Below are 20,932 nucleotides of genomic sequence, written 5' to 3'. Positions count from 1 at the left end.
AGTCATCAAAAAGACAAGGTTCACTAACAACACATTTTCTTTTATTCAATAAATAACATTATAAACAGCTGGTGTGTGTGTGTTGCACCGCTTTTTTTTTTTTAAACCTACAGTTTGATCTCTTCGGGCATTTCCCAGCTGTTTTATTATTCTTATTAATTCCTTTTGAATTTCAAACAACATCAACATGAGCTGAATAAAAACATAAAGTGCGTTCATTTGGCAATCATGAGCAGCAAAAAACACAAAAGTTGACCATTGTGTTGTGTGCTGATCATGTCTCTGCAAAAAAAAAAAAAAATCTCAACATTATATTTCACATTCACAGTAAGTCAAATTAACACAACTTTACACACTTTATGTACAATCTCACGTCAGCTACTATAAAAATCACAATACAAACCACATCTACAAACACAAGATTCAGATTCCACATTACAATCACTTAAATTGCATCACTGTCGTCAAAGCACCCCAAAACAAAAAAATCAAAAAAGGCAGCCAGCAGTGACAAATACTTCAGTGTTAAAGTCAAACAAGGATGGATAAGAGCACACTCGAGAGCTCACGTTGAAACCAGGACTAACAGCTGCCCGTACAAGTGTCGCTGTCAAAATTCAGTCCTAAAGATGTTGGCACAGAGGCTCATTTCTCTGGCAAAGACTCAAGCCCTCAAATCACTTCCACAGGAATCGTTCCCTTTTTTGCCTCAAATCGTGACCCCCGCAAAAAAAAAAAAAAGTACATCAAGTGTATGTTTGTGGTTCAAACGAAAGGGTGTCAAACTCAAAGCCCTGGGGTACTCCACATCATTTTACGTAGCCCATAAAAGGAAAAAAAGTTCACGGATTTGTTTCATTTTGTATAGAAATCTCCCCCCCCCTACCAAATTCTGCATTAACATTAATTGTTGATTACGTTGCTTGCCATACTTTTCCACGACTTCTGATTTTAAATTCTTAGTCGTCTACACACACTGAGTGCTGTTACCACATACGTAATATTTTGATGAACATTCATGCAGTTTTTGGAAGGAAACAAAATGTATGACTCTCCAATTAATTTAAGCAATTGTAAAAAATTCGAGTGGACCGTTTTTTTGCCATTTGTGGGGGTACCCACAAGTACTGTGCCCACAAAATGTACCACAGATGCTAAAAAACTGTCCTATGTTCACACAACCAAAAAATAGGAATCATTTATCTCCACAGCAGATGGGAGATTTTTTTATTTTTTTTTTGTCAGCGCTGCTTTTCTTAGGTGTCACAAGGCCTGACAAATAATTCAATGTAGCCCAATAAAGTAAATGAGGTGTCTGTCATTGTAATTGCGAAACCAAAATTGTAAGATGCTGCATTTTTTCTTTAACCTAACACCTTTGTAAAATAAATGTAACGATAGTCGAACAAACAATACAGTGACTACTACTTACTGTATGTTGTGGATTTTTTTTTTTTAGTTCTATGGACAAATTTGACAGTAAACTTCATAAACGGCTTGAAGCAAGCTTGCTTCTGTCTTGAAAATGAGAAAACTGTATTGAGTGTGGCTCCTTGAAAAGAAAGACGTTCACTGAATGAGGCGCCTATACGCTGAGATGCTTTCACATTCCCGACGGCGGAGGGGACACCAAAACGACCAAAAAGCCCTCATGTTGTCCTTCTCGGACTTGTCTGGCTTGGGTTGGATGAAGCAACCCCTCAACCGCCCCAGGCGAACATTCCCAAGGACTCATTGGAGTGGCTAAAGAGCAAGCGTGCACCACAAGAGGGCGACGACGAACTGGAGTGAGAAGCAATGCGCCGCGGCGCAGCTAGCAAAGGCGTCCTTGTCAAAGATGTGATAGCGCTTGTTGTTGGAGTGCAGCGTCTTGACGTCCTCCAGGGCGTAGTAAGCGGCCATGGTGAAGTTGATGTCCCCGGATGAGAGCAGGTCAAAGACGCACGACTGGAAGTAGACATCCTCCACGGGCAGACGCTCCTTACACTTGGCCCTGGCCGCCTGGTAGCTGAAGCCGCCCGCCTGGTTGCGCAGCTTCCTGAAGTCCATACGCTGGTTGGCGGGGCAGCCGTGCAGACACAGATACAAGTCCTGCTCGCCGTCGCCACCGTCATCCTCCTCCACCGAGCGCACCACCTCCTCGGGCATGCGCACAGCGAAGGTCAGGTAGCGGCCCACCTGCCGCACCACCAGCGTGGTGCCGATGTAGCGAGCCTGAATCTCCACGTGCTGGCCGGGCACCTTTTCCACCACGCGGAGGGCGTTGGCGCCGTGCCGCTCGCCGCCGTTCTTGGAGCCGTCGGCAAAGGCGGCGGGGAGCTCGTCCGTCTCGGCGTGATACGTCTTCTGGTCCACGCACTCCTGGAAGTTCTTGAAGATGATTGTCAGCTGTGGAAGAAACAGTTGACATTTCAAATTTCAAACGTTTTAAAGCAGAAACAGAAATGTCATTATTGTTTATGGGATTTTTTTTTTTTTTATTCCAAATGCAAATTCAATTTCAACTGTAAATATGAAGGAAAGTACTTCAACGTTTCTATGCCATGTTGTCTCACCAGCTTCAGTGTCACATTTCGGCTAGCTCAACATGGGGGAGCGGGGGGTGTAAATGCTCAACCCAAAAAAGTGAGAAGTCAGCAGTCAAAATTGGGTCTCAGTGTGCAGACACAAAGACGAGCCATTCATAGCGTTGCAAAACCTGCCAGTGAACCCCGCAACTATGCTCTGAGGGGGGCGAGGCGCTAAGTCGCGTGTACGCTGCAGCTAATGAAGCCAAACTGGTCGGTGTTGTGCACGAAGGTCATTCACGATTCATTGTCATTGGCCGTGAGATACTCAAAAATAAAAAAAAGCGGCAAAAGTGAGCGTGATTCCATCGTAGCCTGCCAGCCAGCCTCTTGTTTTGTGCTAATGCTAATCTCTTAGCAGATTGTTTGCACAGGTGCCTTTGGCTCACTGCCCTGTTTTCCTTTTGTCTACACTCAAGTCTCTGCTTTGCTTCCAAGTAGCTCACTGTTTCAAAAAAAAAGGAAAAAAAGAAAATGGAATGACTTCAAAAGCAAGACAGAGTAGCCGAAAAACGTAATAGCGTATAATTAAGGAACTTTTGATGAGTGCAAATGATCCCACCGCACACGTGAGTTTGGATAAACTGCAAAGTCAACAAAGCAGGCAACGAGTGCAGTGGAATTCTACTCGGGGACGTTTATCACGCGGCCATTAAACTCTGCGGAAATGATTAGGAGTGCAAAGATGATTGAGCTTGGCGACCAAATGCCTGCAAACATTGTGTTCACTACGCCAAGGGGGGGGGGGGGGAAAAGCACACAAAGACGGCTAAGAAAGATCCAAGAGGCTTTTTTCGTCAATTTGGAATGATGGTGTTTTTGTGGGAAGGGTTGGAAATTATATATATTTTTTTAATCCCATTGATCAGTCAAAATCATCAAAATAATTGACAGCTGGTTCAATTTTGAAATGAATAGGTTCGTAATTGGCGGACCGCAATACTCCATGAGTGAGGAAATGTGAACGCCATGTGTGCCAGCTCACCTTGCTCGTGGCCGTGGCGGAGGACCCGGGCAACACGGGGGTGTTGGTCACCTGGACCGACAGGTACTTGTTGTGAATGAGCGGCCAGGCGCCCTCCACCTTGCACGTCTGGAAGTCATCTCCAAAGGTTCTCAAGTGGGGGTCCCCGAAGAAGCCGCAGTGCGTGAAATTGGGCCGAACGGCGTTACGCGGGAAGCTGCGCTCGTAGTGGCACACCTCCGGGCCGTCCGAGCGCTCCTGGCTGTCGGGCGGCGACGGCGCGGCCGGGAGCTGGGTGCGGGCACGTGGCTGCGACGTGGGTCCCTCCTTGGAGCAGTTGTGCTGGCTCATGAGGTCCTCGATGCCGTGCTGGGCCGAGTGGTACGCCAAGTCGCCCCGGCAGGTGCGGGCGGTTCGCCGCACGCAGCTATTGTACGCACGCAGCGCCGTGCAGAAGTCCTCCTCCGGCCCCGAGTTGCTTGTGGAGGCCCAAAATTCTGAGTTGCACTTGAGGATCTTGCACTGTAGACTTGCTGTTAAAGGGAGACAACACAATATTCATATACCCTCAACATATTAATTCAAAGCAGTGTTATGGCACCATTATATACAGTAAAAGTGTTTTCATGGTTTCAGTAGTCAACTTGTATTTCCACTTGACCGTCGCCGCAATCGTAAATGAGATTTTACAGTTGACAATTTTTAAGGCAGTGCTGTGTAAAGCCTTTGCAAACCACTGCACGCAACTCAACTTTAACTCGTGTGGTTCGTCGCCAATTCAGTTAACAGCATCCAGGCAGCCCGTTGCACAAATGTTCTTGGCTTGGGATGCTTTTAAGATGCTTTGGTTGGTGGGGCGTGTAAACACAGAAAGCACCCTGAAACACTCACGAGCATCTCCGAACCTCAACGGCTGACAATAAGACAATCTCGTAACAATCTCAACTATCAGAACGTTATCACATTGTTGTTGAATGCTGATAAGGGTTTGGCAAACATTCGGAGTTGCATGAAGTTGCTGTCATTGGGTTTATTTGAGTGGCAAATGTGCTTTTATTAGCATAGCTTCTGCCACAGTAACTTTAAACCAGTCAGTGCCAAGTTTCCCTATTAAGCATGGCCTTAAAAAAAGACTGCGGCTCTCAAGTATCAAATTGCCCACTCCCTCTCTTACACTTAAACTCGAACAATTTTTAAATTATTTTTAGAGGCAGCAATAACAAAGGCTCAACACTGAGCCACCCTCTTTGGTATGAGCAGATGTAAGGGGGGAAAGTATTATCTTTCCATGAGCTACTGTTTAAAACCCAAAAGCCCCCCACCAAACAAAATAAGGCAGCAAAAACATCTTCACTTTAAATCACTATCAGACTTAACAAATCCAACACAGGGAAATTCACAACTATTTTCAGTGTATACAATATATCGCCCCCGTTTCAATCGATATATTTCCCCCAAGCGCAATTGGTCGTCAATCATCGGCATTTGTCGTCAATCATCGCCATTTGTCGCTAATTGCGTATATCGTTAACATTGAAGACGCTTTTACGACACTTTGGCCGATTTCCAACACTTTGAGCGGCGCCAATGTTACCCGTTCAAACGCAAGGAAAAATGGTGGAACGTAGGTGTTCAATTGTTCTATCATATATAAGATGATAAAATACTAACAAAGTTGCGTCTTACCTGTAGGGAAGAGTGATAAGAAGAGAGCGAGGACTCTGCACACTTGAAGCGCCGAGGGTCTGCCTCTCTTCCCCATAACCATCCATCCAGCTCGGGGTCGCCCTTCACTCCTCTGCCTGGTCGAAGAGGCGACACGGGGGGGAACAAGTTGACAAAAGTCCGGAAAACGAGTCTAGAGTCGGGCCCGTCCTCTTTCATCACTTCCCTTCGTGACCGGCATGTGGACCGAACGTGAGCTAGCCAGCCGCGGTTGGAAAGGCAGCGAGCGAGCGGGTCATAATTTCTTTCCTTCGCGAGAGGGAGCGTGCTGGCTGGGGTAGCCGCAGATGTGTGGATGCCAGCCGGGGAGGGAGGGAGAAGGGAGACCCGGCTGCGAACCAATCCCCATTCGGGCCCCACTTACGCGAGCCCCCCCATTCCACACGGTTCGAATTACACCTCAATGCGTAGACTTGTTCCACGACTGAAGTGTTCACAAAGCACGATGAATTTAACTCAATCCCCGCGCTCACTATTTCAGATGAATACGTCACGACAGCAAAGTCAAAAAATGACGCATTAAATCGGAAAGGAAGTCATTCTGTAAAATATTGGAGCTACAACCGGTACAAAGACGTGCAAAATAGTATTTATACGTTTTTTGTGCTTTATCACGCCATGAAGCTTAATTTATTTTAAAAATGAATGAAAAAAGTAATTTGGGGAAACTCCCCTAAATATGAATATTTTGGGGCTGTTATTTGTCTTAATATATTAATGAAAATGTATCGTACAAATCGGCGCAGACAGCTAAAAAGAAAATATTGCTCTGGTTGTAAAACCATGCAAAACCACCAAAACTTGCTTTGTATGACATTTTGCTTCCAGCATAATAAAACTAATAAATTATTCATAGCTAGAGCATAGTTGCACGCAGCCAATATGAAAGTCGTAGCGTTGGGCTCTCACCACAATGGAAGAAATGACAAGGGGGAAAAACGTCACTTACTGTTATTTATTTGTGAGTCTATTTGTCGTAAAGCAAGCCACGAGACGCATTCCTGCAGCGCAGGAACCCCAAAGCACGAAAAACACCAAGCAGGGTCATTTGATGCACACATCAGGTTGTCCCAAATTTAAGGAGGGCACCTAATAGTCCGTTTTTTGTGAGGTTTATGTACATTACATGTTGATATATTTGATTAAGTTTGTGTTCCAGAAAATAATCTCTTTTTATAAGTATGGGAAACCTTGAATTTAAAAAAAATACAATGATAAAGATGATGTGAGATGTCATGAGTGGTTTAAATGTTTGCAACAAGGGTGGTCGGCCCTCCTCCGACACATCTCCAACAATCTACTCTCATTTGATGAATTGTTCGGGCCTTCGGACGGAGATGCATTTTTGCTGACTTTCTCTTAGCGCTTGGATATGAATCATTTTGAGTGACAGTCTCCACACAGCGACCGTTTTGGACAACCTCAAGAGGATCATCTCTAAGTGGAAAATTATGAGGTACAATGTATGTTTACGTTGTTAACTACGCTGTGCAGCAAGCATGTATAGAAAATGACTTAGGCCTTTCTGGCAATCTGCACCAGCCGTCGTCATTGAGCTTTCGTTTTGTATGGCTGGTTGATTGACACAAAGACCTGACCAATCATCTAGCAAGCTAATTATGGATCTGAAACGAGAGTAGCATGTAGCATGCTTAGTACAGTTTGATTCTGCAAAATGCTTTTATTAGCTAATTGAGAGGGATATTATATAAATGAAATCCAAATAACACCACAATAGCCATTTTTAGTAATTTGTCATTTTTTTATGCGCAACACAGTCGTAGGCTATGTATTGTTAGCTGAAAAGCATTATAGTCACTGAATAAAATTCTTGAATAAAATGAATAACTGAAATAAAAAAAAGACTAATGTTGCATGGCTTGCTAATTATTGTTTTTCTATCTTAGTTAGATTCTCAGTCATCCAGGTCACGGTGATCCGCAAAGGTTGAATCGAGCCAACAGGATTCTTGCAGTATTTTGTAAAACAACTTTGGCAATTATACTCTCAGCCAATGATGCTTTGTGTGTCTTGGCATGAAGGAATTGACAATAAAGCTGACTCTGACTCTGAGATATATATATGAATCCACATTGTGTCGCACCTCTTACAGGCACCGTGCAGTATGAAAACAACAACAAAAGATCCAGCGATCACATCTCAGCCGCTTGCTTTTATGGAGCAAGGCGTTTAAATCTGTGATTCTGCCTGTAAAATCCGGTAAGGCATATATTGACGAGCACTGCAGCTCCAAATGATGTGCATTAACCTGAGTGTGAAGAGTCAGTGAGACTAATCCGCCTGTTCCAACAGATGGCGCTTGTAAAATAAACTGGACCTCCCGAGACCTTGACACAAATGCACATGGTGTAACGAGGACAGTTCAACCTGTCATTAAGCGTCAACCTTATTGGACAGCCTGCTTATTGCTAATTGCAGCTGTCATTCAATTAAGGCGTACCAGCATGAAAATGTGCAGGAAAGGCAGACAGGCGAGTGTGTGTGTGTGTGTGTGTGGTGGTGGTGGTGGGGTCGTCGTGGGTGATTTCACTGCTCCCACCGATTGGCCTTAAATGTGATGAATGGTCGAGAAATGAAACGCTGCTCCACAGGTTTGCATTCACTTTTTCTGCCAGCAGCGGTTGAAATATTTCCCAGCATTTTGCACATGCGCGTATATTTATTTTTAAGATCATTTAATAAGGGAAAATCGAACCAACCTTTGCGACTGCATGGAGTCCTCCGGGAACCCAGAGGACGGTGGACCAGACGCCCACGCCACGCCGCCTGGGAAAGCCCCTCTTTTTCAAAGCAAATAAACGCTTCCAGTGTCAGTGTAATCCGCAATCGCGCTCACTCGGCGACTCTGCGCGACAAATTCGCCAACGTGCACATGACGTCCAGCGCGGAGACAAAAAGTGCCTGGAGCTTCATTCAGAGCGAAGCCAATCACTTGTGCTATTTGCAAACGAGCGCCAGTCGATCGATAAACACACATAATGTGACACCAAGTCCCACAAGTGGCCACATCTGCGCGTTTAATCCGAACACTTAATTGCAAAGAAGAAGGAAACTGCGCGGCGCTGCTCTGCTATGCTCCGCTCCGTGGCGAGCTCCGTCCGCAGTGTGGATGTTGTGAAATGGCTCGTTAGAAAGTGTGAGGGAGACAATGATCGGCACTGCGTGACGCCGAGCCACATCTGCGAAACCCTCCTCGTTGCTCCCAGGGAGGCTCGCTAAAGCATGCGGCGTTCAAGTCCGCGCACACATTCGAATGGTTGCAATAATAAATTGGCTGGGATTCATATTGTTTTAAAGGCTTTTGCTTTGACATTCTAAAAGTAGTTTTGGCCATTAACAGATTCAATTTACAATGTTGTGGTGCTTTGAGATGCAAATGACCTGATTTATGAGTTTTCCCTAGATGAGAAATGTCAATTAGTTGTTTATGCTTTGACTTGGTAGTAAAAATTGTGGATGTGCTGTACTGTCAAGCAGCAGTTTGACCGATAGTGAGCAAAAAAATACTCTTCAAGCTAGTTTATTTGACACCCACACTGTGAAACTAAACATGAACACTTTGTGTATTTAAAACCAAAGCAACCACTTTGCCTGTTAAGGCTAACGATGCAAAATGCCGAACCAATAGCATTGCTCAAGCAACCCATGTAGACAAATATAATACTCACAGGCATATATTATTTATCCTCTGTGAAGAATAATTATTATTACTGAGGAGCTATGATCAGCTCCAAGTATATCAATTTGTATGTTTGTGTTATACTGCGTCAAGCCAAATGTCCATTGAATTAAAGTGTGTGGGTGTGTGTGTGTGGGGGGGAGGGGGGGGGGTTAGTATAAAGTACACAATTAGAGAGTGCTATTTTTATCTTTATAATACATTACCTAATTTTATGTCGAGAGGGTGGAATAGATGAATGACATCTTATTGGAAAAATGTGATTTAAGACACGTGCTTGGTCACAGAACCTGTTAAATGCTTATCACAAGGCCTCACCGTATATACATTTATTATGTTATGGTCATTATTGAGAGGAAAAAAACAAAGCCAGCAGGTTACATACAAGAAGACAAATCCAGCATAATGAGAATTGAATGGAGAGAGAGGCACATAGCAGGGGGGGGGGGGGGGGGCTGCACCTGTGTTTGGGCTGCAACCAAGAAAATACCAGTGCAAGCCTCCCTCCCCCCCCCCCCCCCCTCTGCCTGAACTCCTGCCCACACGGGCTGCTCTCCCAGCTCTGGTTTCTCCTCCTCTGATCAGAAAAATTCATTACGCCAGAGTGTGTTGAGATTTCCCAGCCAGGTCTCCACCACCGCCAAGATACAAATCCAGACGGTTTGCTAGCGGGGCCTTTGTTGCCCTCTGCCAAATAGTGAGCAGGAGATGCTCCATTAGTATGCAGCCACTGGACAGAGCTTTCACATGACATCAGTGGCCAGAAAAGAGCTCTCCAATTCCAGATGGCCGTTGAGGGGCAGCGACATGAAAGGCCCGCTCGTTTTTGGAGGTGCCGGAAGCTAGCCGCCTTCGCAAACGCAGCTGTTGCGCATGCCGCCTTGCTCGAGTCAATCTTACATTTTATGAACTAAATGTGCATTTGTTCGGACTGATATAACAATGAAAAACTGCTCACGAGACCTGATGGAAGTTCTTTTTGTTCTCACATAAATAGCTTGGGCTCGTACTGCCTAAAACGGTGCTTCAGGACATTTCATGTTTTTTTTTTGTTAAATTCTGTATAACTTTATCTACTTTTAGTGGCGCCAGACATTCAAATCAACAAGGAATTGACATTTTTTTCGGCGGCTGTATGACTCGCTGGTAAACAAACGTGTGCTAGTAAAACCTGCTTTAAGTGCATTTAGCTCACAATTATCCGTGCGGGGAGGTTAGTTAGGCTTTCATCTCTTATTTGTGTTCAGGCATCACAGATTGTCTTGATGTTATTTTTTGGAGGGGGTTGGTTGGCCATGCGCCAAGCAAAGGCGGAACCTGACACTTGATGACTCAAATTCGAACAAGCAGATACCAGAAATGATGACGATATATTTTTCAAAACGGAATTCCTCAGAATTGCCCACGTGTCATCTTTTTTTTCTCTATTATGCTAGCTAGAAGCTAATTTTGTATTCATAGCAATATTTTCAAATACTGAACATGTCTTACTACTTCTCATCAAAGATGGCGATGATGCACCTTTTTATATTTCTCATACATGTTCATCAGCAGTCCGCCCGCCGTTTGATAACAAGGTGTGAGGCTGAATTCCAAAACTCCATTAAGAGGTGATAGAGGGAGCTCCGCGGAGACGCCATGCGGAATTATGGCCACGTTCAATAACGATGCGGGGGAGGGGGGTCGTTTGCAAATTGGCCCCTTCGTGCCCACCGAGGAGTGAGCGTGAATTCGCAAAGCCTCATTACACAATCGCCTTTCTCCTCCGGGTCTTTTGAAAAGCCAGACTGCAATACACTGAGGAGGGGGGAAAAACGGTTTAATTCTGAATGTGGGCCGCGCTAGACAGAGTGTGTCAAGATGTAAGGACAAATAATTCACCGTTGCTGAGCTCGATGAAAGGAAGCGCGTCAAGACAAATAGCGGAAACATTGGTGAGCAAATCGAAGTTTTTGGACACTGAGCACAATGCCGAGCCTGGCAGAACGTTTTTTTTTTGTATATGTTGCTGAGCGTTGAAGGCTATCTCCGTATGACAGCTGTCTTTTTAATTTCTCGTCCCTCAAATTTCTACACAAAAGGTGAACGGCCACATTTTTTGCTTGCATTCCATTTGTTAATGAGTACCAGAACGATTCGCATTCTGCAGCTTTTTTGCTCATTAAAAACGGCTAGTAGTAGTTAGTCCCAAAAAGAAATAAAAAATACAAATGATATAAAAATAATTATAAAAAACTATACATAATTGTGTGACAAAAAATTTGTGGCGGCAAATTTTAAAAGCAGATTGATGTGTCACGGGCGGAGTGTGGAAATGGAGCAGGGCGACCAAGTGCAGCTTGGACCAGGGTTTATTAAAGGAAACTCAACAAACTGACGTGACTTAACAACAAAACTAGCAAGACTGACCGACAAAAACGTGAACCAAAAGACTGGACCCAAACAAACCTCGTGGCAGTGAGCTTCAACATCAACAATGCTCCAACAGCGAGTGGCACACAAACAGAACTTAAATACAACACAGGTAACAAGAGGCAAGTGAGTATGATTACACTAATCATGGGCACACAGGACGTGAGGGGCGACTCACAGACACACAGAGACGATGACAATCTACACACATAACAAAACTGGGGACGAGACATGACATGATGGACTTGGACTCAATATATATTCATTCAAGTCTTTGCTACTCGTTTGTGGGTGGTTCCAAATAATCGGGCCAAATTCTCGTCAAGTCTTTTAAGCCCCGCATGGCTCGATCTGTGCGCTTGTTGAACTTGACCGTGTCCCGTGGTGCTGTCCTGTGTGCACAGCTGCGGCGCCGGCTACATCTAGCCCTTCCTTTTGTGTCGTCCCCTCTTGTCAAAATAGATGCAGTTAAAAGATTTTGCAGGTGTCTTCAAATGATCGGCCACCCAAAGTCACTTTGCTCTGGACGCAGAATGAAACCTGTTTCAGACTTTAATGTCACCGTGCTTGCTGTTGTTTCCTCCTAACCAACATTATTAAAAAAACAACAACAGTCTAAATTTAGTCCGTTCCACGGCCCAGTAAATCTGTTACATTGTTGGCTCGCAAGTTATTCATAAATCACCTTGAACCACTGGTGTCAAACTCAAGGCCAGGGGGTCAGATTCGGCCCATCACATCATTTTATGTGGCCCGCGAGACCAATTTTGCATCGACTTTGCATCATTACTAAAATTACAAATCGTTTTACTACTCTCTGATTTCAAAACTAGTTATTCATCAGCTTGTTTTGCAGCCTATACTGTATATAGAAGACGTTGAAAATCATAACGGCCCTCTGAGGGAAACTATGACTACGATGCGGCCCACGACAGAAATAACACCCCTGGGCTAAAGGATCTGAGGTAGTAGACTTGATAGTGACCCCGTCCGTCATTTGAACCAGTCAATTCCAAACAAGTTCATTGACTCGAACCCTAATTAGGGAAAAAAAGTCACAGATTGATTGCGGAACGTTCCGCATTGTGCTTGAAATGAACGTGGAGTGTATACGTGCAAATCCACCCTGCTCGCATAGCTGAAGCGCTACGGCAAAGACGAGATGTCAGCGGCTGTTTAGTCAGGTGCTCGTCGACGGGCGCGCCGATGACGGTTGACTGTCTGTTGACTCGAAGTGACGGCCCGTCGCATCAACACCTCACGCGGTGTCGCTCTTGAAAAAAGTTGCGGAACAGGAAGAGACTTGAAACAGAAAAAATAAAGAATTTCATTGCTAGAGATAAAATAACATCAGTGAGTCATAGACAGTTGCCTTCGGGCCAAGTTGGTCTTTTCTGTCTCAACTTGCAGGCGGCTCCGTTCACCACAGAGTTTAATTGAAGCAAGAGGAGGAATTGACACTTATTTAATGTAAAGATACATTTCAAGACATGCTAACGTTCTAAATAGCAACATTTAGTACAACTGAAAATATCGATCATTTCTGACCTCTTTACGTTACAACTTGGCGCACCGTGAAATATATAAACACGACGAATAAAAATTAGTTTTTGGTCACAAGTTCCAAAATCCATTTGCATCTTATTTTCCTAGTTAAATAAATCCAAATGAGGCTCAATTATGACGCAAATCACATTCGTGTCAGGCTATTATCACTTGTTTATCTCTATTTTCTATCTCAATAAGTGTTCTACTTATTTTTAAAGTGGGCTCAACATCAATATTGTTTTTACTGCAATTATCAAAAGGGCACTAGAAAAACTGCTTTCCACAACCTTGAGGCTCCTTCTGCTCTGACAGTAAGCTGTGGCTAAAAAAAAAAAGGTTAGCGTCTTCATTCATTTTCATGAGAGCGCTGTTCTGCCCTCTGGCAGCAAACGCTTAACAGCTCCATTTAAAAAGTCCGTTTGGGTTCAGCATTTTTGCCAGACTCTGTATTGGCGTGGTAGAATGAAAATACCCGGTCAAATATCGGTCAAATATCTCACTCGGATAGATCGGGCTGGATAGTCTTCGGATAATTATCGTCAATAGGCGAGAAAAAGAAGCACACATCTTTGATCAAATAAAAATGACTCAGGATAGTTTTGGGGGATTCCAGATGGCTAACACATGTTCGCTGGCTTTCCAGCTGAGATTTTTTTTTTTTTCCACAGTAAGGTGAGCTGTATCTTTGCAGCAAATTCAACTGGCCAACACTCACAAGTTTAATTCATTCGTAATGTGTTTGGATGATCTCAATCCGAGACTAAACTCCATTTTGTCTTCAAATTTGCCCAACTTTGGTAAAATGCAATAGTTAACCTCCATTTCCGAGAGTTTGAAATTGTTTCTGCTAGATTTCAGAGACAAAACTTCTGCTTTGAATTCTAAAAATACAATAGCGGTAAAAAAAAAAGAAAAAGAAAAGAGGAGTATGTGAGCAATCAAGCGTCAAGTTTTCCAATCTCCCTTTATCCACTGGCCTGATAGAGTCCTCAGCTGTGACTAGCGCAAAGCCGATCGTGTGGTGTTAACCTTTCCCCAGCGCTTTATTGATCTTCCTTGCAGTCATTATCCTCTATCTGCTCTTGCATTTAAACATTTCCTGCATTATTCATAGCATCCAAAAGGCCTTCTCTTTTTGCGCCTGTGACGTAAGTGGCAACTGCCTGTAATGGAGCTTGGCAAACATTTTTTCATTTGCTATCTGCTAAGGGAAACAGCTGGACTAAGCCTTGGCAGAGAAGCCATGACAGATGAAAAAAAAAAAAAGCACAAAAGAGAACCGGACGGTTCAGAGATGAGGACGGATGGACCTCAGACTGATCAGGTTCGTGCGGCAAGACTCTTTGCCAAAGTAAATAAGGCATTGCAGTCTAACGTTACAATTCTTTGATCTATTAATTTATCATTTGATCTATTTATTATTCATTATTACTAAGCTATCTATCTAGCTCTCTGCTATCTCTCTGTCTCTCTTGCATGCATCTCTTCACCTTATCAGTCATCCTTATCAATGATTTAAAATTAAAATCAACTCCCTTGGTAGAGGAAAGGGAAAACTGGCTATGGTGGCGATCTTTCACTTTCTTCTGTCTCTCTCTCAGCTTCTTTCAAGGGCCATTCATCCGTTTCCGCACGTTGGGAAGGCATACAAGTGAACAAAGCTGATTGGACTTGATGGCCCTCGCTGTTCTTTGGTCGCAAAACAGTCGGCGATGACCCGCTCGTGCTTTGTGATGTGTCGTGAGCTCAGCAATGAATCCCTTAAGTCGTCCGGCAGTTTAAATCAACCGCATCCCATTTTGTTTGGCCGTAACATTCGGGATTACCGCTTTAAGCGTTTGCCTCCCAGCGACCGAAGATTTCACTTTTCAGATGCTGACAGACCGACTTGTGCAGCACTGGCGGACAAGAATTTTCAGGACACTTGAAACCATTTTCCATTGATGACAAAATGGAAGCGAGCATTTTGAAAGTCTCTCTCTGTTTCTGTCTCTCTAACCCTAACCCGTTATCGCCAGAGAGTGTCAAAATGGTGAGTTTAAGAAGCAGGCCCTGGTTTGGACGTTTTTTTTTTTTTTTTCTGCAGCGATGGAAACTTGGCAGACGAGTAGAGTTGACTTACTGATGGAGGAGAGCTGCTAGCTTCTGTGTGGGAGCTGCTCAAAAACAAAAACCCTCCATTCTTCACTCTACTGCTTTCTCATCACATTTTGACTCTTTAGCGTCATTGCTAGCCTTCAATCTTACAATACGAAATATATTTTTGAAAATTTGCTGAGTCCTCTCAAGTGGAAGCTGTTATCAGGTTTTTGTATAAATTTCAAGGTGTTTGTTTACTCATTTCATTGAGCTAAGAATGAAATATCCATCCATAAATTTCAGTGGCACCTTCTTTATTTGATCTGACATAGGATATAATATGGCGTATAACACATTTCCACGCTGCCATTTCCATTAACTCAGCCGTGCTTCTGACGGAGCGGCCCAAGGCAAACTAATTCTGGCAGCGCCGTGCTGGATCAGTCCAGACACCTGTCATCTTTCTTCTCCACTTGGGCTCTTCTGTCAAACACTTGCCCAAATTCCTGCCTGTGGCCCGCACAGCACCTGTGATTGGCTCCCTCGCCGCCACGGCAGCTGTCAAGCTCGGCCCCCGCTGTTAATTAAAGCCCCGGACCTCCCAAAAAGATGTTTATTTCAACAGCTCGCTGTTTTAGTTCAACACACCATGGCCAAACACATTGAGTCATATTTGCGGCTTCGGAAAATAACTTGACGTCACGCGGCGTCACCTTAATGGAGTCTTTGAAGTATTAAAAGCTCTCGTTACTCGACACGCTTCGCTTTTAGATTTTACGCGACATTCCAGCGACGTGTCAAAGCGCCACTTGTACAGGCACAGCGGAGCACAAGTGTGCCGTCTTTGTGCTCAATTGGATTTTTGTCAACTTCATCCCCCCGGGGACTTTTTTGTTCCCTGAGAACTGGGATTGGTCTATTGCAACACATTGATCCAATCCATCAAGGCAAGACGAGCTTGTTGGCACAAAAACACAGGCACGCCTTTTTTTTTTTTTGCAGATCAATTTCAAAAGCATGATTTGCACCTTTGTAAAGCCTCCCAGCCATCCACAAATAACGTCAAATGTTCGAATTGGAACTCGGCCTCGGGTACAAAAATTTGGCAAAGACCTTGCAAAAGCTGCTAGCCTGACCTAGTCTTTTCATTGTGACCAAATATGTAAATGTAGCGCGATTTAAAACCTGCCAAAGTAATCATGGGTTCTGTGCTTTGTTTGGATTCTAAAACAAATGTTCCCCTTCATCGACCAATTAACAGAATATTTTCGCACTTTTAAACAAACTAGTCTTGACTATGAAGGGACTCCGATGTCTTTGCTTCTCTGTCAGAGTAACTTTTGATGTCGGTGGAATGTTTAACGTCTGCGACTGCTTATCGTTGTGGCTCTGCCTTTTAAAGAGTTTTGCAGCCCTCTCCTAGAAACACTTTTCATAAACTGCCGGCCGTTCTATTCACCACGGGAGTTCTCCTCGATTGTCATGGCGGCTGTTTACATTCCACCACACGCACGCCCGAGTGAAGCCACGCAGATGCTGGCTGACCAGGTAACAGACATGGAGAAACTTCTACCAAATTCACTAATCATTGTTCTAGGTGATCTTAACAGGGCGAACCTCGCACACGAACTCCCCAGATACAGACAGCACGTAACGTGTCCCACCAGAGGGGCACAGACTCTGGACCACTGCTACACCGTGATCAAGGATGCATACCACTCTGCGGCTCGTGCAGCTTTAGGACTATCGGACCACTGTCTAATTCATCTGATCCCGGCCTACAGGCAGAAACTGAAAACTTCTAAGCCTGTGGTGAGGACTGTGAGGAAGTGGACAGTGGAGTCAAGGCAGGACCTCCAAGCCTGCTTTGACTGCACCGATTGGGGAGCTTTCGAAGCTGCAACTTCAGACTTGCATGAACTCACTGACACTGTCACATCATACATCAGTTTTTGTGAGGATCTGTGTGTGCAGACTAAGACCTTCTGCACGTACAACAACGACAAACCTTGGTTTACACCGAACCTCAGGAGGCTGCGCAAAGTCAAGGAGGAGGCCTACAGGAGTGGCGACCGCGAGCTGTTCAGGCAGACCAGAAACGCGCTGAACCAAGAGGTCAGGAAAGCCAGGAGGTGTTACGGGGAGAACCTGAAGAGACACCTCTCTGCCAATCCTGATCCCTCAACGGTGTGGAAAGGTCTGCAGAGCATCACGGGCTACAAGAAACGAACCACCCGTCCTGTAGAGAGCCCAAGACTTGCTAACCAGCTAAACAAGTTCTACTGCAGGTTTGATCGGTCCTCCCACACAACGGGACCTCCTGCAACACAATCTACATACTCACCTCTCCCCACAACTGCTCTGTCCACACCTCTATCATCGTTGTCACCCACTCACTCTCTTGCAGAGCCCGCGCCCGCACTCCAGGTCCGCGAGGAGGAAGTGCGCCAGATGTTCCGGAGACAAAAGACCAGGAAGGCACCGGGCCCAGACGGCGTGTCACCTTCCTGCTTGAAAGTCTGCGCTGAGCAGCTGGCGCCCACCTTTGCACGGATCTTCAACCGTTCTCTGGAGCTGTGTGAGGTGCCCTCGTGCTTCAAGAGCTCCACCATCGTTCCAGTAGCCAAGAAGCCCGCCATCACAGGTCTGAATGACTATAGACCCGTCGCACTGACATCTGTGGTCATGAAATCGTTCGAGAGGCTAGTGCTGAACCACCTGAAGGAGGTCACGGGCCCCCTGCTTGATCCCCTCCAGTTTGCCTACCGGGCAAACAGGTCAGTGGATGATGCGGTCAACATGGGACTGCACTACATCCTGCACCACCTGGACACCCCAGGAACGTACGCCAGGATCCTGTTCGTGGACTTCAGCTCGGCGTTCAACACCATCGCCCCTGACATCCTCCAACAGAAGCTCATCCAGCTTGCGGTGCCTGCCTCCACCTGTCAGTGGATCACCAGCTTCCTGACCAACAGGAGACAGCGTGTGAGGCTGGGGGGCACCACATCTGACACCCGGACCACCAACACTGGAGCCCCTCAGGGGTGCGTCCTCTCCCCACTGCTCTTCTCCCTCTACACCAATGATTTCTCCTCAGGTGACTCTCGTGTGAAGCTCCTGAAGTATGCAGACGACACCACTCTCATCGGACTGATCCAGGACGGTGATGAGACTGCGTACAGACAGGAGGTGGAGCGGCTGGTCCACTGGTGCAGTCAAAACCATCTGGAGCTGAACCCGCTCAAGACCGTGGAGATGACAGTGGATTTCAGGCGAGACCCTTCACCACTTTTACCCCTCACTATCCGCAGTAATACTATTCTTTCCACAGACACCTTCAAGTTCCTGGGAACCACAATCTCTCGGGACCTGAAATGGACCGGCCACATAGACTCTGTCCGGAAGAAGGCCCAGCAGAGGCTGGACTTCCTGAGACAGCTCAAGAAGTTCAACCTGCCGCGAGAGCTTCTGAAGACCTTCTACACTGCCATCATCCAGTCTGTCCTCTGCACCTCCATCACTGTCTGGTTTGGATCGGCCTCCAAACAAGACAAGCACAGACTACAACGGACAATCAGAACTGCAGAAAAGATCATTGGAATCAACCTCCCATCTATCCAAGACTTGTACCTGTCCAGGACCAGGAATCGGGCAAGGAACATCTCTACAGACCCTTCTCACCCGGGTTGCAGTCTGTTTGAACTACTCCCCTCCGGACGGCGTTATAGAGCTCGGTACGCCAAAACCAGCAGACACAGAGACAGCTTCTTCCCCCAGGCTGTTGCTCTGATGAACTCACACCACTCATAGAGTCTCAGAGACATTACTGTGCAATAACATCCTGCTCCTCACACCTTCTTGAATTTGTCTACACTGTTTTTGCATTATTCACATGTCCTGAATGTTGTTAGTCACCTAAATGTTGAACAGAGGGTGTGTTTCTACCGAAGTCAAATTCCTTGTTTGGCACGCTCAAACATGGCGAATAAAAAAAAAAAAAACTCTTGAATCTTGAATCTTTCTTTTCATGTTCAAACGCCAGGAGCTAAACAGAACCTTGACTTGGGATCAAGTCAGGCCTCCACCATATTTACCAACGAGGTTCTGACACTTTCAAATTAGCCAGCAATGAAGCGCTATTTTCCTTGAATAGTCTTTGTCCCACTGACTGAAGGAGTTCCTGAAAAAGAGGGGGAAAAAAACCCGTCCGGTTCTTTAAATGCCCCCATTCAGACCCGACCAAAAGATTTTTCCCATACCCAGTGTTCTCACACTGGTTTTCGCATCTCAAGCAAACCTCCTATGGATTCCAAGCTTAAGAGAATGGCCGTTGGGGGAGGGGAGGGGGGGAGGAGAGGGAGGGGTCAGCAGGTCCCAAAGAGAGGGGAAGGAAGGGGGACCCATCCGTGTGCCAAATAGAGCGTTTTATAGAGATGCTGATTTCTCATTCATTGGCCGGCCCTCTGTAAGGACCGCTGGAATGCACATTGAGTGCTGCCATTCTCATTCAGAATGCTTCAGTGTATCAATTGAAAGAGACTCGCCCCGCTGGGAACATTCTGACCCAAAGAACTCGATGCAAAAATAGCTACGCTTCCGTGATTGGTGTATTGAGGAGGGAAGTCCGCTTCTCACCTGTACGGCAAAATAGAAAAAAGCCCTCTCGAGGTGTTTACACTAAGCCCTCATCTTTCTTTCCAGCCGAGCAAAGAAATAATGACGTGAATGGCGCGCGAATTCACCGTGCAATCTCGATCATCATTCACGAGAACGATGGATGCCGTATCTCGTTTTTCCTTAAGAAAATATTGAAGCGGACCCCGACTGTCCAAACAGAAAGCCATCACACAAAATAAAACACAATCAAACCAGCAACAGATAAATAAGTCAATTCCAAAATATGTTTACGTAGAAATTACGAACCGTGTAAAGTCACTTCAATGTTTTTGTTTTGGGGCAACCCGCAAGCCATTTTTCCAGTTGAAAAGAGTCTAATGTAATCTTTACTCTTAATCTGGCAGATTGCCTGCCGACTTTTGGTTCCGGCTGACCAGACTGTTAAACACATGTTGAATTGAAGATGGAAAACCAAAAATAACAACTGGCTTTAAAGAAGACAAAATGGCCTAATGCAGGGATGGGCAAACTACGGCCCGCGGGCCACATCCGGCCCACGGGACCGTTTAATTCGGCCTGCTAACCCTGAATAAATTATATTATTAAACATTTTTTTGGGTCATTTTTCCTGCAATGACTGCGTTTCCCTAGTAGATGGGGAACCGCTCGCCTGCGCATTTACTACCGGAAGCCGTGTCAGAAAGCTCGGTGCACACTCACAAGTGCGTGTACGTACTCAGTAGTACGCGACACGGCGCACTCGCGCTCTATTTGTAGCAGTGCCGAATTTAGAGCGTGGGCTGTGACGACAGCATTCTTGTAATTCGCGGGCTGAGCTTTCAGATGCAGTTTTACGCTAAAGCCACCCACAAACCTTCCTCTGGAATCCTTCCATTAAAATGAATCGCCCAAGGAAAAGCAAGGTGGACACTGAGTGCCGAGTGTTTAAAAAAGAGTGACCAATTTGGCTGGACGTTCAGCCACATGAACATCAACATCAACCCGTCACAGATCTAGGTAAACGGACCAACACCTCGGATCTCTCCTAAGAATTGCCACAACAAATTTTACTCCAGACTATGACGCACTAGCAAAAAAAAGGGAGACCAACATCACTGTTCCCACTGAAAATGAAGGGGAGGCTCTCAAGTTTGTTGTAAAAAAATGCATTTTGAATATGATTTGTACAAATAGCAGGGATTGAAACTAGCGACCATTCTCATTTTCAAACAATGTAGGATGCTCAAGGACATTGATGCACCAGCTGTTTGCGACTAATCTTAACCTGTAAAGTTCTTAAGGCTTTCTTTAAGGAAG

The 20,932-nt window shown here is 45.3% G+C and overlaps 1 protein-coding gene across 1 annotated transcript; it reads right to left on the bottom strand.

The window, feature by feature from the left end:
- Positions 1-19: 19 nt before the first annotated feature.
- Positions 20-8,452, bottom strand: rgma (repulsive guidance molecule BMP co-receptor a). The gene is made up of 4 exons (XM_061283832.1): positions 7,977-8,452; positions 5,218-5,333; positions 3,553-4,064; positions 20-2,388 (listed from the first exon to the last, which is right to left on the bottom strand). Exons 1-4 carry the CDS (start codon positions 7,988-7,990, stop codon positions 1,744-1,746), a joined length of 1,287 nt encoding a protein of 428 aa, XP_061139816.1. The 5' UTR covers positions 7,991-8,452; the 3' UTR covers positions 20-1,743.
- Between the last annotated feature and the right edge of the window lie 12,480 nt (positions 8,453-20,932).

This window comes from Syngnathus typhle, linkage group LG7, assembly GCF_033458585.1.
Source record: "Syngnathus typhle isolate RoL2023-S1 ecotype Sweden linkage group LG7, RoL_Styp_1.0, whole genome shotgun sequence".
Lineage (NCBI taxonomy): Eukaryota > Metazoa > Chordata > Actinopteri > Syngnathiformes > Syngnathidae > Syngnathus > Syngnathus typhle.
This window is presented reverse-complemented; position numbering and strand designations above follow the sequence as displayed.

Excerpts from the sequence above, each read along its gene's own strand:
- rgma (XM_061283832.1), bottom strand. Across the intron at positions 4,065-5,217 it reads CTTATCACTCTTCCCTACAG|CAAGTCTACAGTGCAAGATC; the intron begins GTAAGACGCAAC and ends TCCCTTTAACAG. Across the intron at positions 2,389-3,552 it reads CCGCCACGGCCACGAGCAAG|CTGACAATCATCTTCAAGAA; the intron begins GTGAGCTGGCAC and ends TTTCTTCCACAG.